Below are 24,030 nucleotides of genomic sequence, written 5' to 3' on the forward strand. Positions count from 1 at the left end.
GATGCCACATTGTGCCGGCCCTACCACTTTCCCCAAACGGTCTGCCCTGCGAAGAGCTCGCGTAGACCTTGCGGCAAGGCGACAAGCCGGCGCGCCAAGCAGATGGCCTCTTGATGGTCAGTGCCACCGTCTAGCAGTGGACCGTAGATCTCTCAAGGTAGGCTGCTTGGGCGGGACTGTGTCGTGGCAAGGGTCCGAGTCATCCAACAGGGCGAAGCCGCAAGGGGGGAGGTGCTGACGTGGTAGAGGCTACGGCGAAGAACGACGAGTAAAGGGGCCCCTCTGCATCTCCCTGCCCAGCAGTTATGCCACGGTACGGGTGCCCAGCCTCTTCTTCATGTCGGTTCGATTGGATTCCCACCTCGCTCCAGATCCCATCTGCGTCCGGCAAATGCCGGCAGGTATCTGAGCGGAGCAGACGCCTTGGTCCTGTCGACAGCCAGTGTCTGCCTGCCAGAGCCTATGCCGGATAGACTCTGCGTCGGCCGCGGATGATTCAATTTCATGTCGAGTCTCGAGATGTGCGTCATGTTGGATCCTGTCCAAGCATTGCAACACACTCGATAAAAACCGTAAATCGCTTTGGTCGTCTTTCGTGAAGTAGATTGAAGTCTAACATCGAGTCGTGATCAATCAATCTCATTCGTTTCGAGAGTCGTGATTAAGCTCATTAGGTTCCGTTCGTCGTCAAGGTCGTGGATCATCCGTCAGACAGGGTTAAAAGAAGTATTAATTCCAAGGCTGAGGGAGAGAAAAGGAAATCCTGAAGCGAGTGCGTCGTGGTCAGTGTGACCATTATGCGTGTAGGGTATCTCTGAAGAAAAAAGCCTCTTTATGCCGTGTACTCCGAGGATTGTAGAGAGAAAAAAATGAAATCCAGATCTGTCCCGGTTTGCCTGCCGAGCGGCGATGGTGCATTGCTGCATGTCCTCTTTGTATAGCGAACAGGATAGAGAGAAAAAAGTATAAAAGAAAAAAAAAGGGACCTCCTGTATATACCCAGCTGTAAATGCAACAAGTACCCGCCCAGGACCCAGCCATGATGAGGTTGTATATGGAAACAGCTTATGACCGAGCTTGCGGTTGTGGTGGCGAGGTCGAGAGAGACCTCGGAACGATGAAGAGAAAGCAGACACAGCGCTCGCTTGCTAGAAGATAAAAGGAAATGAAGCCAAACAAAGGAGACGGAGATTAATCTGGGCCAAGATGAGATGAGTTCGTCGAGTGCCGCTCCGCTGATGCTGTGCCCAACGCCGTGAATGTGATGCTTCTCTATGCCGCTGCGCAAAACGCCGTACAGGGGTGGTGGTGGGTATATAGTGTGATTGACATGTAGCAATGAACCTCTCTCGCGACAAGAGGCCGGGACGATTCAGGAGGTCGTGACGACCGGGTAGCTTGCGCCACTGCTTTGCGGTGATTGTCACATGGTTGAGGTGTACTCCTGATAGCGATCCCAGCCGAACCCGCCGAACCCGCCATTTCCGACAGCCACGCCGCACTGAGGCATCAGCATGCTCGGCAGCGGCAGCTGCGGGATGGGGGCTGTCACCACAGGCGACGACGTGTAGAAGAAGCCTGCTGTTGAGAAGGGCTGGCTGTACGACGGAGTGGGTGACGGAAGTTGAACCTCGGTCATTGCCATGCTAGCCCACATGGAGGCGGTGTTGGAGTCTGCGGATGTCGACGTCACGCTGGGGCTCGACGGGAGGACTCTCCATGCCTCTACAGGCGCCGGGAGCGACGAGGTCGTCGCGGCCTGGGTCCACATGCTGGCGTTTGCGGGAGAGCTGGGTAGGAGCGGCGGTTGGTGCACCACATTGACGATCTTGGGCGGTGGTGGTAATAGCGGCTTGAGCAGGCCCATGATGTTGTTCTTGACCTCCTCGCTCTTTCCGCACAGCAGCTCGCCGGCGCCGTCCTCTTCCAAGCCCTCGAGAGCGGAGACGTGGGTCCGGAAGACGAACTTGTTGATCGCCTGGACGAAGTCTTCGTGGAGCTTCTTGCACTGCTGTTCCTTGCCCGTCCAGTCGTACGTGTTGGCCTTGGCGTTGGCGCAATGGATATCCTTGTGGTACTCAATCAGTGACTCTATCGTGTCCGGAGTCAGCTTATATGCGACCTCGTTGCGCAGCACCATGTCGACATGGACGATGTAGGCCTCGACGTGGATGAGCTGGTAGTTGAAGAGGGCTTCCACGAGGGGGTTGTTGTCCTGCCTCAGGTCGGCATCCGGCGCCTTGGCCAGCATCAGAGACGTGAGGGTCCATATCGCGTTTGACGAGGAGAGCGTTTCCGTGAGACACCTCTGATGCTGCGGGACACTGTTGAGCGGGCGCTTGATCCGGTTGATGCGCTTTAACGTCTGGGTCAGCCACGGTTCCACCTTGGATCCTAGAACGACGTTGACAGAGGAAGCTCTGGGAGCAAACGCTGCTGCCGAGGCCGGGAGTAGTTGGGGAGGCATGATGCCCTCTGGCGATATGAGTCTTTGGAGAGGGATGGGATGGGTAGGTAGGCAGGATAGAGTGGAGACGAGCACAGCGCTTGACGAGACTGACTGCGGGCTTGGATATCGACGAGACGAGCAGGAAAGATGAATAATAATAAGGAAAATAAGTGACGGAGCTGGGCGGTCCCAAAACAAGGGAAATAGCTTGCACGCCTGCAACCGCAAATGGGAAAGAAGAGAAACGGAGGACGAAGTACTCGTGAAGAAAGAAGAGGGAGGGTAAGAAATCGTACAGTCGGGAAGGGTGGTGGGGGTGGTTATAAGGCCGCTGTAAGCAGCCCCGAGAAGGGAGCCCACCGCGAGCACCAGGGCTCACGGTTATAGGGCAAGATGCGATGCAAGAGACTAGAGGGCGAGGGTACTGTGGTATTCGGTATAGTCATAGTCGTATAGTAGTAGGTAGGTAGCCAGCCCGGCAGGGGAGAGGGGGGGCATATGCAAGAGCAGAGTAGCTGCATGCGAAGGCGACGGGGGGTGTGCGCTTGGATTGAGGCGCCCGTTCTAAAGAGCGCATCCATGGATGGATGCATGGGGCACTGAGAGGGGGCTCACGCTGTCGCCGCCGTCCATGGCATATCCTCCTCCTACACTCACTCTTCTACCTTGCCCCGTCTGTCGTCGTCGGTGGCGGCGTGGTCGTAGAGGACTAGATCCATGCCTCACAGGCTGACTCTTCAAAGTGGAGGAGCAAGGAAACAAGGTTACCTACCGCTGCTTGCGTGGGCTGCAGACAGAAAGAGATCGCCATCAAATGGACGAAGAGTATCTGTGTCATGCCTCAGCAAACCGGGTCTTGCCTGCATGCAGATAGCATTGCCCTTTCTGTGGTCATTTGAAAAAACAGCATTGTGGCTTGTCCAAGACCAGACAGCCCAGCTGGTCGGCTCAGAAGACCTGCATTGCTAGGGCCGCGCAACCATCTCGATCAGGACCAGTGAAGTACACGCAGAGTGGGAAAAAAAGGACAAGAGGAGCCATGCCAAACCAAGGAAGAGGCGAGAGGCCGGCAGGTCTGTAGGTCTGCAGGTAAAGTTGCACCTACTCCATCACTCGTGTCCGGATGTAGTTGCTGTGGATCGCATGTGCCCAAGGAGGAAAATCTTGGTAGTGGACGGACGAGCAGACGCACGCACATGGGGAGCCATCGGAGCAGAAGCTCGAAAAGAGAAAGAGACACAGAAACACGACGAGGGTGGGAAAAAGGTACAGTACCCAAAGGATGGCTGTGCTCGACGGCCTGCATATGACGGGTGCTGAATGACAAGACTCTGGGGCACCAGGCAAATGGCAAATGGGAGACGTTGGAAGCATGGCTGGAGCCTGCGACCGCAGCTGAAAGAGCTGCAGAAGCCGCAGGTTCTGGCCGCCTGCAGCGCCACTCGCACCCCGGAAGTACCAGTACTCCCTGGCGAAGATCAACCGGGCCAAACGCACCATGCACGCTGTTCCTGGCGGGATCTGGGGAATGTACTGGGAGTCGTCAGGGATCACAGGCCGCCTGCTCTCGCGTACTCCGTCTTGCTCCTCCTCTACTTCTTCCTATGCCCTACTTACCAGCAAACATTGCCTCGAGAGGGCCATGTCACTGCCAGCAACAGCAAAGGGACACTCTAGTAGCGACTTTCAAGTGTGCGGAGAAACGTTGCTAGAACAAGAACAAGAATCCCCTGTCGACCCTCCACCGGGCGGGGTCCCGATGACCGGCGCCCATTCCGCTAAGGACCTGCCGCACACCCTCACTCACTTCTTCCTTACAATGAAAGAAGTCAGTGTTGCAACACTTGCTGTGTGGTTATGGTGACGACCAACCAATCTGGCAATGGCCGATAAACATACATCACTGGTCCGTTTGGCAGGAATACTCTCAGATCGTTGGGACTTCGCATATGCAGGTCTGTCTCGAAAGCGAATAGTGGTGTCGTAGTGATCTATCTTCCCACTTACACTTGCAGCCCCTGTTTGATGTCAAAGGGCATTTCATACGAGATGTCTACTTAGCACCGGGCCTGTATTGCCGCTTCATGGGCCAAAAGCCAATCAAGGACAGTTTGACTATCTGTTCCGAGTATGAGCGTCTGGATAAGTGAGCCCGTCCGCTCCATTGAATATTTCGTGCGTCAATGCGATGCAAGCTGCACGCTTGCCGAGACCTGCTGGAGTCCATCCAAGTAGATGGGCTGATCTATCAACCCAGGACTGTGCCTGTAGCATACAGTCCCGGCCCACGCTTATGCAGGTGTGCGAGCTTGGAATGGTAAGGGCTTGGGAATATCCATCTTGCAAGGCGAGCAGAGGTGTCAATTCGCCGCCATGGAGCATGGTCTCCAGCCCGGTAATCATACTTCAAGATTGCGGCTCCCGTGACGACCGCCAGTGAAACACATACGGCCAGAAGCTGAGGCACGTTCGCAAATGACGATAAGCACCGCGCAAGCCTTCCAACAGCCCCCATCTCCGAAGTGGCCGGGACTAGGTCTGACGCGACAAGCGACGATGGCTGTCTGGCTGTCTTCGGAGGGTCAGGGGCCGTTTGATGAGAGATAGAACGACTCCTTGGTCCAAACCGCTGGTTCGACCCGCTCACATAACGGGCAGTCCCTTCTTCGTTCCCGCGATCCACGGGTCTGTTGGAGAGCAACTAGACGCGTTGAGGGAGCGACTTCTGGCCTCCTACTGGACAGCACGATGCTCCATTCAGGGGCAAGTTGGTACGCTCGCGCCTGTATGCGTGGAGCAGTGTAGCAGACTGGGCTATCCTTGACTGTCACTGGGCTGATGACTGGATCCTCCATGAACAAACTGGTGAAGGGCAGGACTAGTAGTCAGCCAGCTCCATCATGTCCGGGGTCGATGGGTCAAGTCAGGTTAGAGTGCTGGACATCGTGCTCGGTTCGGGAGGGGGGAGTGCGACGGAGAAGGGAAGGACGGTCCTCCAAGAGGGGATTGAGGACTGAGACGGCAAGAGGGATCTAACTCGTTTGGAGGATATCAAGCTCTTGGTTAAAGAAGACGGTGGTTGGGACGAGAATGAATGTGAACCTGTAGTTGAGTTGTCGCAAGCTGAGACCCTTGCTAGCGTCGAAACGGTGAATAGGTGAAAGTGCACTTCTGAAGTCCCATTGGCCGGCCCTTCACTCACCCAATTCTCAAAACACTGGGCGAGGGCAATCCTCAAAATTTTATGATTGGTCAAAATTCAATCCTGGTTTCCTGAAATGGGGGTTGGGTGGTGCAGCTCGATCAGAGTCGTAAGTCCCGCTCGGGAGGATGGTTAGAGGATGAAGCCCAGACACGGAGAGATCAGCAAAGGGGGCTAGAGCAACGATGGCTTGGAGACAACTCCTGTAAGTCAGGAGGTCAAAAGGGGCTGGCCGAGAGGACGACGTATTCTAAGCGAGGTGCCTCTTCTCTCCAGTCTGGAATGCAGATGCGCGCTTGCGAGTAAACCTAGGCGTGCTGTCAAGCCGAGATCAGGTCATCACGGGAATCATCTGAGCAATATCGACTTGCAGATTGACAGACCAATCCAGCGTGCGATGCCGGCAGATACTCGGCCCTGCCTGGACGCCGCCGGGTGTAGTGTCTTGACAATCGCAACAAGCTCTCAGTCCTTGCTACTTTACTCTTGTCTTGTCCATCTCGTCGGGAGGCTCGCCATGGCTCTGTGCCCGCCGACATCGCCGGCTTGCCTCATTCGTGAGTTAATTAATGGCACCCGGTTATATGGCATGACTTGAATACCACCGCAGTGGAGGGATCCTCTTTGCTGTGCCGGCAAGGTTTCGGTTGCTTAAGCAGGCGCTTATTTGTGGCCACCCCCCGGGATGTCGGGAGAGGCACGCACCGCGCAACCTCGAACTAGGAACATTGAAGGAAGCACATGCCAAGCTAATGAGGAAGACACTTCAGTCGGTCCAACCTTGTAAAAATGGGGAGTGGCAGGTCACGGAGTATCGTAGGTTTTTCCTCCCGCCAGCCCATCCTTCCACAGAATGCGTTCAATCGTGTCAAGGCTCTTTTCTTCTGTCTGGTGCAAGGGATGACAAGCACTGGTGCAACGCGCCGAAGGCCTGCTTCAATAGGACCAATGCTCGGCATCAATTCCGGCCTCGTGACCGTCACCTACCCGGCCCTGAATGATCCTTTGGTCACATGAGCTCAGATGACGGTTCACTCGCATATATGTGGCTTCAGACGGCACGGCCTGGCTCGTGTGAATGGCCGTGGGCTTGCAGCTGTCAGGTTTCAGCAACAAGCCCGGTTTCCTCTAGGCAAGATCGGCAGCGCTGGCGGGTAGACTTCAGGGTTTCTTCTCCGAGAATTGGCCCGTCGGCCAGGGTTAAAAGAAGACCTGCTACTCTGCGCATATGGCCGTGCATGCGTCCCGTGCCCAGTAGGAGACTGCATCGATACCTTAGATCCCTCCTCTCGAGACAAGCACTATGGGCATGGCCATGGCAGGCAGCGGAGTCTTGGGGACATTCGGGGGTGTAGAGCTTCTTGGTCGATGGCACGATCCTTGTGACGGCGGCTAGGCCCTTGCCGGGCAAGACCTACGTCCACATCCCACCGCGTCAGCTCTGCGCCGCCGTCATCACAAATCCGATACTCTCCCTCGACACCCATGACGACGACGTGGTCAATCGACGGGCGCCATGTACAGGAACATGAAGCGGTACTTGTTGCCGGGTCTCCGTTGCCAGTTTTGACCTGCTCCCCGTCTCTAAAACAGGATATCTCCATGCCACGATGGCGAGGTGCGCTTCGGCTGTCAAGCCGAGGCAGCCACACCTGAATTGGCCGTGCGGGATTGAGGCGACCCCGACCTTTCCCTCGCAGGGATCTTCATGTGGCGCAGCAACATGCTTTCGGACTTTTCCAGAACGAGGAGCAAATCCTTAACACCTCTGCTATTGACACTCGTGTCTGCATGTACTCCTGAGGGGCGTTGGCATCGATAGGTCGGCAAGCGTTACTCCTAGCCAAAGAGTGCCCAAGACCTATCCTTGTGAAGCTGAACTAGCTGCCTGGGATCAGGCATGTTGACCATGTTCAAAAGCTTTTCCCTTCCAAGTTCCAGCGCATGGACGCGCGATGGTCAAACAAACGAAAGGTGGGCATCTGGACGGATCTTCCCTTGCGCCAAGACTAAGGGTTTTTCCCTGAGGCTGTGCTCGCAAGCCCCAGATCTTTGAGCCCACCCGGACCGAGCGAGACACTTAGGCGCGCGAGCACGCTAAAGTCTCGATGATGCGCTGGACCGTGGAGGCGAAAAGTGCCTATTTTCGTACCAGAAGCCCTGTTCCCTTCAGGTCCACCAAAGGGACAACGTATGCGTTGGCAAATATCGCCTTCAATGCCAGGTTCCCTAGGTTTGAAGCCTGTGACTCAGTTCTGTACCTCAGGCTGTATTGTCTGCAGGCGAGTGGAGTTGGCGTGGGTTTTGTAGGCTGCACCGGCCACTGGAGAGACCTGCAGGTCCGGGAGGCAGCCCACGCTCTTGAGCTCCCGGTTCGAGGTGAAGACGACAGACACTCATGCTTCGACTGCAACTTTTGCTGATACAGAAAGGTATGGGGTTGACAGAGTGGAATCCTTGAGAATCTGGCACAAATAAGCGATGCCTCGTCGTAGGCCTTGAAGCAGGACATGGCGAGGGACTGGAGTAAAGTGGAAGCAGTAAGTATTCAGCCACGAATGCAACATTCCTTGCTCTTATCTTTGATGGACGAATCGAGAAAGAAACATTGTTATCGTCTTCAAACGACTTGTGATCTGATAATAATACCAGGTCCTGTAAACAGCACCAAAGAATGCCAATTAGTTTTGAGATTGAGTTCTCATGAAGCTGAGACAAAATTTCATGGTAATCTCTCACCCTTCGGCCGTCTCCTGGCTCCAGGGAGGTTGTTCTAACAAGCCGTAACTACATGTTAGACTTTCCTCGCTCAAGAAATAAAAGTATCAAAAGCTGCACTTGAAACACGTGGACCACAAGCAAAATAATCAGATATCGAGGTCTTTGGAATTTTAGGTAATTCGACACTGAATCTCAACACAACTTACAGCGGATGTCAGCGCCATAATCCGGGGAATTTGTGGGGGCCAAGATGCCCAAAGTGTCAGTAGCGCGGCTGGCAGACGTCACACCTCGCGCCTAAATCAGATGCAATTTCACAGCTGGCTGGAGCCTTCCCTGTCACAGGCAACAACAGCTAGAGCCGCGTCCAAGCTCCCCACCACTTGTCTCAGCCGAAGCCAACCTCACGTCGTTAGTTCCTAATGGTTGCGATATCTTTGTCCTAGAAGCAACCTCGTGCAGACTACACGGGCCCGTATATCACTTGCGATATATTGTAAGCCGCCGAGCTCTATCAATTCCTTCGCCGCGATGGCGGACCCGGCAGCAAGCCCGGCGCCTCCGAAAGCTGTCCCTCCCAGCACCCCGTCCGCTCCGGTATCGTCGTCGAACCAAGCCCGCCCTTCCTTTGCGGTAGGTCTCAATGAGGCCGCCCTCGACTCGCCGACGTTTCGCGCTACTTCCTCGCATTTCGCCGAGCAGGTCGACGGAATTGAGCGATGGCTGGAGGGTTACGTCAAGAGCCAATCCAAGCTTGTCCACGATCTGCTCGCCCTCGAAGAGACGATCAACACCTTCCTCTCCCGGAGCACCCCTTCTGCCGCTGTAGCAGATGGGGTCATCGATAATGATTACACTCTATTGGCATTGAAACGGGTCGGCGATGGATCGCGCGAGTGGTGGACTCACATTCTCAGTACGGTCCGGCGCATGGACTCCATCAGCCTCGATCCCATCCGCCATCTCCTTAATGGGGAGCTTCGCACCTTCAAAGAAGCCCGAAAGGCCCTGGAGCAGACACAAAAGCATTTCGATACTACCCTGGCCCGTTATGTAGGGCAGTCAAAGACGAAAGAGGCATCAGCGCTTCGTGAAGATGCGTTCGCCGTGTACGAGGCCAGGAAGGCATATCTCAAGGCATCGATGGATTTCTGTCAAATGGCACCGCAATTGCGCTATAGCCTCGACAAGCTCCTTGTTCGTGTCTCGGCCGACTTCTGGCGCGAGATGAAACGATCTCGGGAGAGCGCGAGCAGCTATGCCAAATGGGGCGACGAGATGGAGCGTGTTCGCGGCTGGGCCAGGGATTTGGAGTCTACAGAAGGTTCTCTCAGGCGCGAACTTCAGATTTCTAGGAGAGAAGTCGGCGAGACCACCTTGGCAACATTCAAGCCTTCTCGAGAGCTGGACGACTACAGCGTCTCTACAGTGCCCTTCCTGGGATCTAGAGGGCCGATGAACATGCGCACCAAGGATCAAGACTCTGTCATCTCTGAGAAGCAAGGCTGGCTCTTTCTTCGCACCGTGTCCGGCAAGCCGGCCAGGTTTACATGGGTTCGTCGCTGGTATTACTGTCGCGACGGCATCTTCGGCTGGCTTGTACAATCCGGCCATGGCGTCCTACAAGGTGACGAAATTGGTGTCCTCCTGTGTGGCGCGAAGCCGGCTGTCCAGGAGGAACGCCGCTTCTGCTTTGAGATCAAGACCAAGAGCCAAACATTACTGCTGCAGGCCGAGACCCAATCCCAGTTGACCGAATGGCTCGAGGTCTTTGAGGTCGCAAAGAAGCAGGCATTCGAAGCGAGCATGGGCCGTGACGCTCCTTCGGCAGCCGGTGTCGACCCTGCTTTTGCGATCACTCCTCCACTTGTTCCTGAGTTCTCGGCCAAGGCTCTAGACAGCCAGCTCGGGGTGGGGGGCGAAGATGCAGCGACGGGCGCCGACAGAGGGGCCACCCTCCCCGTGCCCGGAAACGATGCCAGCCATATGTCGCGTTCCAGCTTCGACGCCCCGCTCAACCCTCCAAGGCGCTCTATCACGACGGCTTTGGTGCGGGAAGAAGGAGAGAGTAGCCGCGACCACGCTGCACGCATCATGCAGAAGCTCGACCTTCATCGCAAGGGCGATGCTGCTCCGCAACAAGCCGCCGGAGGTATAGCAAGCCTCATTTCGGCTAGTCACAACCTTCTGCCTGGCTACATGATGCAAAACCCCTCTGCCACTCAGCTGCCACGAGCTGCAACTTTCTCCCATATCCCAGCCGCCCCTCAGCTTCCTCTGGGTGAGGTTCGTCGGAGCAACTTGGCGCCCGTGACGCTGGCCAAACCTCCTGCTCCGACAGGATTGAGCAAGGCTGCTGTTCTGACCAGCGGCGAGCTCGGACTTGGCGGTGCAGATCCAACGCACACTCTGCCCACAGCGATCATGGCAAACTATTGGGGCAGCAACCTCTGGGGCGCCGCATACACTCCGAGGCAGGAATCTGCCCCTACACCTGCTCCAAACGATGACGACCCCTTCCTACGCTCTGCCATGCCCCTTGGTTCGCCTACCAATGGTCAGGCGTCAAGATCTCCCAACAGTCTTCACAGAAAGACATTCAGCGCAGATGTCAAAATCATGCCGCCTCGAATCCTAGAAAAGGCTGCGACGGAGTCGTTCCCCGTTAATTATCCCGCAGAGCTCAGAGCACAGCTGGCCCAATTCCGGCTCTTGTTCCCCTCGGTACCTCTGGAAGAGAAGCTGGTTCTCGTTTTCCGGGCGGCTTGGTCCAGCGCGACAGAGAGTGGTTCCTCAGCATCTGGACTAGTCGGTAGTGGGCGGGTTTATATCACGCCAGACAACATGTACTTTTACGGTCAACAGATGGGTCTCATCACGGCGTACTCCTTCAGCTTGGACATAATCTCTGAAGTCACGGCTGCTCCGGGCAAGGACTGCGATTACATCTACCTGCATCTGAACCAAGATACGAACGAGACCGGTTTCAAGCGCATCACGCTCAAGACCTTCCTCGACGACTTGGCCCTCTTGCACGCAAGGCTCAACCTTCTTGTGGACGATCTCCAAGCAGAGGAGCCAATGGAGCTCCCTGATCTCATTGACGCTCTGATTAACCTGGCAAACGATGATCGGGAGATCAAGAGCCCGGGTGCTGAGAGCTGGGGCGAAGGATCCGGGAACGAGTCGCCTGATGAGCAGACGCCTGTCCCTGGCAGAGCGATCGGCAGGCGTGACTATTCCGACACCAAGCCGGGACGTGTTACTCGCAAGCTTGTCCCCAAGTTCCAGCTTCCTAGCCATCCGGTCGTGTACGAGCCCGAAGACATGGGACAACCAGACGCGGAGCGCCACTTTGAAATCAGTGCCAAGGCCTGCTTCCATGTTCTGTTCGGCGACAAGTCATTCATCTTCCCCAAGCTCTACTTTGAGCGTCGAGCCAAAGAAATCGCCCAGGGGCCTTGGGACCTTGCGGACCAAGGGAAAATGAAGCGGACCTTCAGGTTCAAGGTCGACTTTGCGGACCTGTTGGGCCGCAAGAGGCTCAGCGACATTGTCGACCAACAAAACATTGATGTCTTCAGTGATCATGTTACTTACGTGGTCACTCACCACGGCACGCCTTGGCACTTGCCGCATTCCCAGGATTTTAAGATCATCTGCAAGATTGTGATCACGCACATGGCCAAATCCAAGTGCAAGCTGGCCATCTACAACAGGATCGAGTGGACAAAGCCTCCGGCCTTCTCCAAGAACATCATCGAGCGGCAGGCTTTGAATGACGCCCGCCGGAACGCCGAGGAGCTCGCTGAAGTCGCGACAGACCAAGTCAGGAAGCTCGGCCCTCACAGCAGGACCAAGCGGGCGATTCAGGTCTACGGCAACCTGGGCCAGCAGACGCAGGTCGTGGTGTTCACGCCAGGAGAAGCGGACCCGGTCAAGAAGACCCAGGTCAAGCAGAGGACTCTAACGGACATGTTGTCGGAGACCGTCTTTAGTTTTGCGGAGAGCGTCGCTTCTAGCTTGATGATGTGGACGTTTGCCGGCGTCAAGAAGCTGTACGACGTCGTGACTGCACAGCGCATCATCCTCCTGGTGCTCGCTCTGAGCGTCTTCACCAACCTCGTCTTCAGCTCGAGAGAGACCTCGACGTGGTGGACGGAGAGGAGGGCCGCCAAGTTTATGAGTCGCATAGGGGTTGGTCCCAATGTCGCGATGAGCAAGTCCATCTATATAGCGGACCTGGAGGAGGCAGCGCAGCAGTCAGGGCTGCCGCCTCACAGAACGCCGACGGATAGCCCATGGTAAGTTTTCTCGAGATCCTCGCCCAAGCAGCCAGTCATTATGTTTCAAGCTAATGGTATCCTCCTGTAGCTACGACACATTCTGTAATATCGTGAACACGACAGATATCGATGCGCCTTACGAGGATGCGGGGGACATGCTCTCCGCCGCATCCAGCAGGGCGGCGGCGAAGCGGCTCAGGCGGACGCGACAGAAGCTCGGCTCTTACAGACACGACCTGCTCGTCGCGATGCGGGTGGTCAACAGCATCGAGCGGGAGATGGTCCAGTCCGAGTGGGAGAACTGGCTGGCGGACGAAATGCTCCGGTGCGACCAAGTGAAGGCGCTGCTTCACTCACAGCAGCCAGCGGGAGGAGGGAGCGCCAAGAAGAACAAGAAGGCAGCGGCAACAGGGGAGGCATCTAAGGGAGCCAATGGGCCACAGAAGGTGATGCGACCGCTGGACGAGGCGCGGATAGGCAGCCTGAAGAAGTGGCACGAGGAGTACTGCGGGAGCTGCCGCGCTGATCAGCGGGATCTGGAGGGATATCGATTGGCTCACCGGACGATGATGGGCTAGATGTTGGCTGAGGCTGCTGGGCTTCTTCCTTTCCCGAGGAAGGCCGGGGGGGTTAATTGGTTCTGTAATACAATTGTAGTCTTACATTGAAGCCGTACAGAGGGCATGGAATATAATAAACGCACCAGGGCACACTTGTAAATACCTACTGAGCATGAATCAATTTGAAGATTTGGATCCATGGGTCGGGTCCCAGTAGCGACAGGCTTCTAGAAGGCGTTAGCAGAGAGTAGCGCCGGATGTCAGTCAGCACAACGGTGAACCCGCTGTAAAAACCCCCCCCACCCACTGACGTCGCGTGGTGCTGGGCCCTGACAGAAGCTTCCAGGCCGCCAGACACGGGATGACGTCAACGACAGCCAGCCCTGGAGGCGCCCGGCCATACCGATTTCGTTACACCACCGGCACAACGAGTGAGGGAAATGGCGGATATGACGGAAACGGGCAGAGGCCAGCTCCTGCTCCCAGTGACACAGAAAGCAGAAATCGCATCATCATCATTTCGAAAGATTCCCTGTTTTCGTTTGTTCCCCCTCATTTGCCTTAGCTACTCGCCCGTGGTATGATGGGCCTCTAAGAAACCCCGAGACGCGAGCTGTCTCGCCCCCCGACAAACCACACTCCAGCGTATCCGGGAAATCTAGATTTCCTCCCGCTTCTCTTCATATCAGCGCATCCCTCCCTAAAGCTTTACGCTCGACCGCCGTTATTAGACGAAAGCAGTAATAACATTAAATTAAACATTGCGGCTTCCCCCCGGTGCAGCAAACATCTCTCTCCATCCTACGAGAAGCACCAAGACCGGGCGGCCCCTCGGCAACCAAGGACCCCCCAATGGCGCCGCCAGCTCACCACGAGCCGCTGTCGGCCCTCAGTCCCATTGAGTGGTCCTCCCTCCCGCAGGACGACCTGCCGACCTTCCTGTCCGACACCTTCACCTCGGCCCAGGTCCTCATCGACTCGATCCCGCTGCCCGCGCCGGTCAAGTCGGCCGCCGCGTCGGCGCACAGCGGCCGGGCCCGTTCCCACACCGACTCGGACGTCGCGGGGCGGCCCTCGGTCGACATCAACCACGCCCTCTCGGGCTCCGCGCAGCCCGCCAAGTCGCCCTCGGCCGACGCCGTCGCCGCCGCGGCCAAGCTGCAGAAGGAGTGGAAGGAGGTCAAGGTCAGCCCGCGCGACAACCCGCTCGCCGTCAACGTCTACAAGCTCGCCGCCAAGGACGGCAGGGGCAGCTGGTTCGCGCGGCGCAGCGTGCACGAGGGCATCACCTTTGAGAAGTTCAAGCTCGGCCTCGAGCGCGAGTTCGCCGAGAGCCTCAAGGTGCAGGAGGGGCCCGGGGCGGGCAAGATCCGCGGCATCGGCGCCGACAAGAAGGTCGAGCACCGGGTCGTCGAGGGCTACGGCAAGCTCGAGGTGTACCAGCTCTCGGCGCAGTTCCCGGGCCCCACGACGCCCAGGGACTTCATCACGCTGCTGCTGACGAGCGCGGGGCCCAGGGAGGCCAAGAAGAAGCTGCCGAGGCAGTTCATGGTCGTGTCCAAGCCCTGCCAGCACCCGGAGTGTCCGCAGCGGTCAGGCTACATTCGCGGGCACTACGAGTCCGTCGAGATCATACGGGAGATTCCCATCGACAAGCCGCTGCGGCGGACGCGGTCGTCGATCGATGTGAGCAGAGAGGACGCGAGGCCGTTCGGCCACCGGGATGAGGAGGTCAGCAAGGAGGCGATCATCCGCTCGGCGAAGAAGGTGGCAGCGGCTGTGGAGGAAGGGCGGAGGAAGCACAAGTCCGTGTCTGTATCGTTTGACGCCCTCAGCGAGATACCCAAGGGTCCCGAGGAGGAGGAGGAGGAAGAGGTGGCTACGGCGGTGGAGTGGTTGATGGTGACCCGCAGCGACCCAGGAGGCAATGTGCCCCGATATCTTGTGGAAAGGGGTACCCCCAGTGGCATCATCAGCGATGCCGGCCGCCTGCTGGACTGGCTCGACTCAATAGACCCCGAGGACTTTGGCGACTCGGAGGACAACGATTTCAAGAAGGAGGCCGTGGCCGTGGAGAAGATCAAGCATCCGGAAGGCCACAAGCCAAAGGCGCCCACCAAGCCAACGGGCAACCTCGTAGCGGACTCAGAAGAACAGGTACCGCAGGCAGGGCCGGGCGGCTTCTACGAAATGATAGCCAACGCGCTGGGCGCCGGCGTCTCGGTCGTCGCATCCCACATGCCGATCATCCCGTTCTCCAATAAGGGATCTGAATCCGAGCTAGAAGAGGAAGAAGAAGAAGGAGAAGGAGAAGGGGACGAGCATCTTGACGAGTCACACCTTGACTCCGATGACTCCTCATCCATCCACAGCTTCGCCTCGGCCCAAGAGTCCGTCGAAGGCGCAGCTCCGCGGTCATCGCCCCCGGCGGCCGCCGACGGCGCATCCATGTTCTCCGGCAAGTCCGACGACACGCGGTCGTCCCTGACGGCGGCGCAGACGCAGCACGAGAAGGAGCTGCGCAAGCTCGAGGAGCGCCGGCGCAAGGTCCACGAGCGCATCGCCAAGGCGCAGGAGCGCTCGCTGGCGCGCAAGTCCACCGGCGGCCTGAGCGAGGACGGCAGCGGCGGCGGCAGCAACAAAGAAGCGGCCGCGGCGGCCAAGCTGCGCGAGAAGCACGAGAAGGAGCTGGCCAAGCAGGAGGAGAAGTACCGGCGGGAGCTGCGCAAGCTGGAGCAGAAGAAGGCGGCCGAGGAGCGCAAGGCCGAGGAGCGCCGGCGCAAGCAGGCCGAGCGCCAGGAGAGGGGCAACCTGGCGCTCGAGCTCGAGAAGGCGCGCGCCGAGCGCGACGTGGCGCTCAAGCAGATCGACGTGCTCAAGGACCAGGTCGGCGAGCTGCAGGCGCAGAACACGATGCTCGTCGCCAGGCTGGGCCGGGCCGGGCTCGTGGCCGGCGGGAGCGACGCGTGGAAGGAGTTTGGCGGCGGCGGCGGCGGCGTCAGGAGGAACGGGTCTGTGCATAGGCAGGGCGGCGAGAAGCCGGTTGCTGCTGCCGAGGAGGAGGTCAAGACTTAGGAGCGCATAAATGGGGGTAAAAGTACATCTGTAGCGTCTGTTGGTGATGAGCCATTGAATGACATTCCTTTGAGCCTCCTTACAGCATTGCCATTAGTGTATCATAGTATGGGCGTAGGTTGAATATTATTCTTGCATGATGTTGAATTGTAGCTTTAGCATTCAACTTTTCTCTATATTGTTTTCTTTACTCTCTACCATCTGCAGCATATCCCGATCGCGCTCTTCTACATCTCAGCTGCTGCCAACAAGCCACCGTGCAAACGGGACTTCTCTCCCATACCCCTGAACGTCTGCAGCAGTTCCGCAGCCTCCGCGCTCTGGCCGGCTGTCGCAAGCACCTTCGCACCAAGGACGATGCGCATGCAGATGGCGTAAACCTCGGGCTTGGAGGCCCAGCCGATAGGGCCGTCGTTGCTCTCCGCAAGCTTGGCGAGGACTCGCAAGCCCGGCAGCGTCCAGCCCCTCAGTGCCCTGACCGCCGCAGAGTCCGGGCCGTGCTCGGCGGCGGCGGCAAAGACGCCGGCCCACCGCTCCGTCTCGCGCACCTCGTCGATGAACAGGTTCTGCTCCTCGACGACGAACAGCGCGTCGTCGAATTTCATCGTCTCGGCCAGCTGCGCCTCGGCTGGCGTCCAGCAGCCCGACGCTTGCCCGGGGTCGCCGCCGACAATGCGGCAGACGGCCTGGGCCTGGAAGGCCTCGAGGCCGCCGAAGTGGGCGGCGAGCCACTCGGCGAGCAGGTCGGGCGCCTGGATGGGCAGGGGCGTGGCGCCGAGGACGTGGCCCGCGGCCGCGGCCGCGAGGTCGCGGACCTCCTCGTCGTCGTCGACGAGGGCGTCGTAGAGGACCAGCAGGACGGGGAGGTACGCCGGCTGTCTGCAGGTGTCCCTGAGCGCGGCGAAGAAGGAGTGGACGGCGGACACGGCTGCGAACCTGGTGTCGAATGTCTTTGAGAAAACGTCAATTGTCAGCTCTTCGTGCCGCGATGGGCGTGGAAGGATGTTGGGCTTGTACTTACGTTGTCTGCGTTGCCCGCGTCGCTCATCATGGCGGCCCAGGTGGAGACCGCGCTGGATGTTTTGTCTGCTGCTCGCAGGCAACGGGTGGCCATGACGGGGCCGCTCAGGCGTAGGATGGCGTGTGAGAGAGTTGGGTTGATGTCCGCGGGGGTCAGTGAGGCCCAGAGCTGCGTCAGCGTCTCGTTCGACGGCAGTAGGTTGGCTCGCTTGTTCTCGATTAGGTGATCCATGGCATCCACTAGGTTGTCCAAGGCCGGTGCCCTGATCTCTGGGATATCAGACTGTAAGCATACTGACACGTGCAGCTCGCAGAGTCTGGCTGCGATATCGAACGACTGCCTCATATTCCAAGCTGCTGGAATTTCTTCGATCATCCTGGCCGCAGTATTCGTATCGGTTCTGATAGCTGTGTCCAAAGCGGCCTTGAGAGTGTCTGCATCGGAGCTTTGTGCGGTTTGGTAGGCCACTTGGATGCCGAGCTGAATTCTCAGGAGAGCTGCAGCTCCGGGATACTTGTCCACTGAATCAAGGCTGTTCCTTGCTGGTGTTGACGTCCTGTTATCTCCATGTTGGATGAGGAGGTTTTCCACTTCCACGAAGGCAGCATGAACTTCTGAGCAGTTGCTACCGATGATGTGAGATTGCGAGAAGTCATCCAGAACTTTGTTGAGTCTTGGAATGTTCCCTGCGGAATTGTTAGTATGAGAGCAACAGAATGATAGGTGAGATACTTACGTGACAAATCATCCACGGACAACTGAGCAAGTCGCTCAACCACAAACTCGACAGCCAGTAAGGTTCCATGTAGCCTGTTTGTCGAGCCGGTCGACCGTTCTAGCAACTGTGCCAAGGCCGCAACCCAGTCTTGATGTATCAAGAAGGAGCATATGGTACGAGCGGCAATTTCTCGAACATGCCAGAGGTGGCTGCCTAGATACTCGCTGATGTACTCGTACAGTTCTTCTCTGTGAGAGGCTGGCGGGCCTGCGCGGCGGATGATGTCCAAGGCCGGGAAAACAGATTCGGCTATCCGCTTCTCCAAGTCCAGATCAAGGTTTCCCCTGACCGGCTTGAGGAGGGACGCCAAAACATCCGGCAGCTTCGGATACTTGACGTAGGATATCCGCACCGTCTTGCCATCCCAGCCCGTCTCAAGCTGAGCTTTACTCTCGCCAGTGCCGAAGAGGTTGTCGATCAGGCTACGGAGCAGAAGGAGACCGCAATTTCGAATTGCCCACCTACACAAAAATCAGCGGACGTTGACACGGAGGGTAACCTATCGTGGGTACTTACACCTCAGACCTAAGGCAATTTACAGCCAGCTGCAAGTTTTCCATAAGGTATGTTTCGGCACGCTTGCCAAGCATGGAGCTCTTGAACACGTCTTTCAGGGAGTTCAATGCATGCACCTGGGGGAGGTTGGAGCCATCGGTCTCCGATACAAGGGCAGGTTTCTGGGCTATGTCCCCAAGTGACTTCATGACCATGTCAAATGAAGGGTCCTGGGCATTGGCGGCCAGTATTCCTGTGATCAGGGCAGGTATGCCAGCTGACCGTCTCGTTGTCGAGGCTTGAGAGAAGATGCAGTCAAGCGCACCCTATTCCAGTTTTAGTCTGACTTGACCTTGTAGATCCTTGCTGCAGAAGTGTTCTCACCTTATACCAAACACGCAGTAGTGTCTCCCCACCGTTATCAAGTCTGACAAGAGGGTCTTCTGACAGCTGACAGCATGCCGTATATGTCTGGGAAACAGTCGCAAAGGCACCGCGATGCCTCAGATTTGACAGCTGATCAAACGATATCGAGCCTATCATTTCAAACACCTTCTTTGTCGGAAATAACAGTCCCTTCACACGGCTAAAGCGGAGACTGCTGATTATAATCCGCATCGTGGTGCTACCATCGATTTAGTCCGGCTGGCATAAGACATCGCCACGAGAAACTCACCTGGATTCGTGAATAGCTCGGAAGCTATAGCTCAAAAGGTCCTTCGTGTCGAGGCCTTCGACGTCTTCCATGTCTTGCGGCAGATGGCCCTCTGGCGAGTCGTCACACAGCACATGTCTGACCATATCCCACACCCGTTTACAGGAGCTGACAATTCGTTCCTGCAGAGCAGACAAGCTGGCGACATCGGGGTCTGAGTACTTCTCTTTCGCAAGGACCTGCCACATATAGCCCAGAGAGGCAAAGTCGCCGTGAACAGGGTTCTCAATGGCAGCATGTCCCAGGTCCTTCTCCGCAATCGACAACTTTTCATCCAGAAGATCTAGAGTACGCGAAAAGAGCTCTTGACGGGATTCAACACCGGAAGCCCAAACGCAGAGGACACCACGGATGCGTGCTGCGCCATCGGCATGATCAGCTCGCGCCGTTCGCGCCGACAACACATCTGCGCGATGACTGAACTCCTCCACGATCGATATCAGGGATAACTGGTCCGGTCGCCCGCTTGACGTGAACGGAATGGAAGCAAAATCGGGTGGTAAAAGCATCAGGATAGACGTTGACACTTCTCGGACATCTCCAAACGGATCCATGGCGAGATCCAAGACAGACCTGATCCAGGCAGGATCGCGGAAGATTCGCTCAACTGCTTCCATATCCGTGGCATCATGTGCGCTACCAAGTAGCTCCCTTGAGATCTTTAGAACAAAAGCCGCTGCCTTCAATGCTGTGATGTGCCTAGGGTATGATGCGGTGGAGACAAGCTCCTGCCTTAAGAAGTCTAGAAACCACTGGTAGAACAGCTCATGCTGTGTTATAAGCATTCGAAGGTCAGGCACGCCGAGGGACAGTAAAGCTGTGACCTGCTTTTGTCTGGCCTCGCCGTTTTTGTCTTTGAATTTAGATTGGGGAGTCGCTGGTTCCGGATTCTCACTTTTTGCGATCGCAGACTCCAGACGCCCAAGGTTTCTCTTCATGACTATAAGCGTGCCTTTGAGTCTCTTGATGAGGTCTTTTGTATAGCTCAGTGTCTCGTTGCGGAATTTCGCATCCGGGTCTGCGTAATAGACCGGCAGATATCGCCGCAATAAGCCAAATGTGCTGTCAGCAAAGGGCCTCGAAGTCGTCTGTGAAGAGATCAGGAGTGAGATTGCTAAAGCCCGGATATCAGGTGACGGGTGAGCTAGGACATTTGCAAGGACACTCTCCTCGAGCACAATGACGCTCGATCCTTGCTCGCACGGTATTGGGCTGGGGTCTTCAACAAGTCCCACCTTCTTTCCCACCTCTAGGGCAGCCAACTGTAGTAGGGCAGCCGTATCCAAGGCTGCGGGATCTCTGCTTGCGGTTGGGGCGAATCGACTCAACCTGTCTAACAGTTCGAGGGACGCTGGGCGATCAGTCTTGAAGAGAAATGTCAAAACGTAGTTTTTGACATTTTCGAGGATTTCTGGGTGTTGAGCCAGCCCATCTTGAAGCCACATCTGCAACGTCTCCGTGGTGAAAGACTTCCATGTGGAGTCCTGAGCTGCATCAAGAGCTGTCTTGCGAATCAAGCTCAAGATGGTGACCAAGCATTTGCCAGCAGGTGCAGATACGTATTGAAGTCGTTGCCATGCAAGTGTTTCCGAGACAAAGCAGGCCCAGACAGTCAGGGTGGGTGTCGTGAGTGGGAACTGCTGGATCAAGCGATACTTTTGCTCGATGTCTTCGAGAGTGTAGATGTCTTTCGTCAAGAAATGGTGGAGAGAGCCCATGGAAGACTTGACCAGTGGCCTTGTCGATTGGCCACTGATGATGGAGATGAGGTTTTCAAGCACATGCTTTTTGATATCTTCTTTGATTCCGGGAGCAGAATTGTGTGCGATCAGGAACGTTAAAAGATCAAGGATCAGTCCCATTGATCGGTGCTGATCCGTCTCATTCCACTCGACGTAGTAATCGAACAGCCTTACAGCGGTGTCGGCCCTGAATGCCCAGTCGACGAGCTGAGCTCTGTCGGATCTAGTCGACTGTTTGACAAAGCCAACGAGCTTTATGCAGGCATTTGAGCTTACAGCTCGTGGCTGTGATGCCTGTTCCAATAGCAGGCCGAATATGGTCTCAGCATGTCTACTCAGACAGGTTAGAGTTGCTTGAATGAAGAACAAGAAAAATGCAAGCTCATTCGTACTGCACCAAGAGACTATCGGGTTGTTCGTGGATCCACGATGCCAGGGTATTGGCGTTGACTGCAGAATCGCCAACATCTGGCAGCTGTAGATCGCCCATTTTGGTGATTCAAGCTTGCTGTACCTCCGGGCTCATGCTGACACGTAATTCCTCTACAATGTCATTTTCGATGGAAAGCCGTGTGCCTTTGTGTGCTTGCTTAGGAGATTTTATGATTTCTCCAGCATCAATATGAAAGTCAAAGAGGCCAATATCTTAGTAGCTCTGGGCTCTTCACCATCACTCACACTTTTTTTTAATGGGTTTCGGTGTACACTCAAAGGTACCTTTCGGTGAGCTTGTGGTTCACCTTGGTCCTGATTGGGCATGGCGGAGGCGCACGGTCCACCTCCGACCCGAGGCTCCAATCGCCATTGATAGAAGGTCTTGGATGGGTAATTTTTTTCAAGCTTCATCACCCGAACCCCCGAGCCAGCGTCTTCCATCTCCCTACGCCAGCCCTTCCCACCCATACGGCTATTTCCTTTGGCCTCTGACGTCCACCTCCTCATCGCCAAAGCCGACTCTGAGTGCTGTTTCCGTCTTCCGAATTGGTTTCTATCCGAACCCTTCCCTGAACGACACTCTCGTGCCCCAAAATGTCATCTATCTGGAATGCGCTCACTGGCGGCGGGCGCAAGTCGGACCAGCAACACCAACAGTCCGCTCCGGCATCCGGCCATTCTCCCGCGGGAGCGACTGAACACTTTCAAGTCACGCCATATCAGCCCGTGGCAGAAGGTGTCGACTCCTTCCTCAAGAGTTCTGCCTTTGCCGACCCGTCCCAACTGCACCCTCTTGCTGGCTTGAACCAAGAAACTCTCGACTACATCTCCCTCGAGGACTCCGCGCTATCAGACCTTCCCGGTAGCCAGTCTGTCCTGCCTTCCCGCGGCTTCACCGACGATCTCTGCTATGGCACCGGAATCACATACCTGTCTGCGTTGAGCGTGGGTGGCGCCTGGGGTTTGCAGGAGGGCCTGCGGAGGTCGGCCGGACAGCCCCCGAAGCTGCGCCTGAACTCGGTTCTCAACGCCGTGACGCGGCGAGGTCCCTTCTTGGGCAACTCTGCTGGTGTCGTTGCCATCACGTACAACTGCATCAACTCGTACATCGGCTATCTTCGGGGCAAGCATGATGCGGCGAACTCGATTATTGCTGGAGGCTTGAGCGGAATGGTCTTCAAGAGCACACGTGGTCTCCGGCCGATGATGATCTCGGGCGGCATTGTCGCCTCAGTAGCTGGTGTTTGGGCTGTAAGTAGTTACTCGTTGTGGTCCCGGGCCAGAATTCGACCGTAGCTAACCCATTCGTTCTCTTAGGTCACGAGACAGACCTTCTTCCCACCTGGAGCTCCTCACTCCTGAGCGGAGAGGACGAACTCCTCTCCTCGCATGTAATAATCATCAACCTGGAGCAGCAGCTCGGTCTGCTTGCACCCCACTCGCCCATATTCGCCGGTATCGACGGCATTTTCATGATATTTAATCCTAACAACTTGCGTGCTTTCGCGAAGCTACGCATCTACGACATTCGAACGTGTAAGGTAGTGGTTTACTATCCGGCCAGGTGGGACGGGGCAGAGCGCATAGCAGGAATGATCTCTCCTCTTGGGTCAGTGTACAATAGACTTTTAGCATTGAGTGCTTGGGTAGGCACGACGGTCGCGAGAATGGCGTTTGGCCGCAATCATACAAAAGATGTCGGTTTTTTTTCCCTCAGGCATGAGCTCCTAATTTTTTTTCCATATTTGTGAGGATCTCTTTGTTTTCTTGCTCTCTTCCCACAATTATGTGTCTGTCATGCCCCTGAACGCGACCACACCAAAGTGGTCAACGCGACTTCTACCTCTCCCAATACCTCCATCTCACTACGTCCTCAGATTCACTTGAGTGAACGTACATACCTAAGGTTAGGTAGTTTATGTCTATCTGGGTACTTTGCTACTTCACCAAAAGAACAACCAGGGAGACTCTTCTACATTTTGAGTCAAAGCTTACCTTTCTTTTTTACACGGTCTTCTCGACATCTTTTCACCATCCCCATTATATCAGTTTTCCCTTGGCCATCTGGTGCCAATGCATTCTTTGAAATAGACATCTCTCTAGAGCCACACGGACTAGCCCGCAAGATGATCTCACCGAAGGACTTTGTGGACAGTTCTCTCTCCTACCTGCAGAAGAAAGTGCTGTGCTCGGCTGTCACTCTTTCGCCAGAGAAGGCAATGGCTTTGTTGGCAGACTGGGAGACGAGTGTGCCCGTTCCCTCGACCGTGCAGCTTGATGACATTATCGTCATGGGCCCGCGCCACGAGTATCTACGGCTCTCATTCGACCTTCCCCAGAATGAGAAGCCAGCCAACAAACCAACTACCGGTCGGCTCTCCGGTCGGGCGAACCTCAACACTTCGCTCCCTCTTGCCCCTCGGGGTACCGCGACAATAGTTTCTTCCCTCTTCTCGCACAGGAAAGAGCTGTCCAGTATTGTCCAAGAAGTTCTCAAGAATAACGACCAGGCTGAGAATAAGGGTTTCCTATTGGCAGTTCACCAGATCCT

General features: G+C 56.2%; 4 protein-coding genes across 4 annotated transcripts; 2 read left to right on the forward strand and 2 right to left on the reverse strand.

Annotated features, from left to right (window-relative positions):
• Positions 1-1,423: 1,423 nt before the first annotated feature.
• Positions 1,424-2,467, reverse strand: E0L32_008228 (uncharacterized protein; the record flags this gene model as incomplete). The annotated part of the gene is made up of 1 exon (XM_031143059.1): positions 1,424-2,467. One exon carries the CDS (start codon positions 2,465-2,467, stop codon positions 1,424-1,426), a length of 1,044 nt encoding a protein of 347 aa, XP_030992550.1.
• A 6,436-nt stretch (positions 2,468-8,903) lies between these two features.
• E0L32_008229 (uncharacterized protein) lies at positions 8,904-13,236 on the forward strand (the record flags this gene model as incomplete). The annotated part of the gene is made up of 2 exons (XM_031143060.1): positions 8,904-12,676; positions 12,747-13,236. 2 exons carry the CDS (start codon positions 8,904-8,906, stop codon positions 13,234-13,236), a joined length of 4,263 nt encoding a protein of 1,420 aa, XP_030992551.1.
• Positions 13,237-14,070: 834 nt separating this feature from the next.
• On the forward strand, positions 14,071-16,293 carry E0L32_008230 (uncharacterized protein; the record flags this gene model as incomplete). The annotated part of the gene is made up of 1 exon (XM_031143061.1): positions 14,071-16,293. The coding sequence occupies one exon, from the start codon at positions 14,071-14,073 to the stop codon at positions 16,291-16,293; it is 2,223 nt and encodes a 740-aa protein (XP_030992552.1).
• Positions 16,294-16,520: 227 nt separating this feature from the next.
• Positions 16,521-21,534, reverse strand: E0L32_008231 (uncharacterized protein; the record flags this gene model as incomplete). The annotated part of the gene is made up of 8 exons (XM_031143062.1): positions 16,521-17,243; positions 17,315-18,000; positions 18,051-18,553; positions 18,609-18,913; positions 18,972-19,212; positions 19,264-21,275; positions 21,321-21,375; positions 21,437-21,534. The coding sequence occupies 8 exons, from the start codon at positions 21,532-21,534 to the stop codon at positions 16,521-16,523; spliced, it is 4,623 nt and encodes a 1,540-aa protein (XP_030992553.1).
• Positions 21,535-24,030: the final 2,496 nt, after the last annotated feature.

Source organism: Thyridium curvatum (assembly GCF_004353045.1).
Source record: "Thyridium curvatum strain D216 chromosome Unknown NODE_53_length_294859_cov_82.703090, whole genome shotgun sequence".
NCBI classification, from domain to species: Eukaryota; Fungi; Ascomycota; class Sordariomycetes; order Thyridiales; family Thyridiaceae; genus Thyridium; species Thyridium curvatum.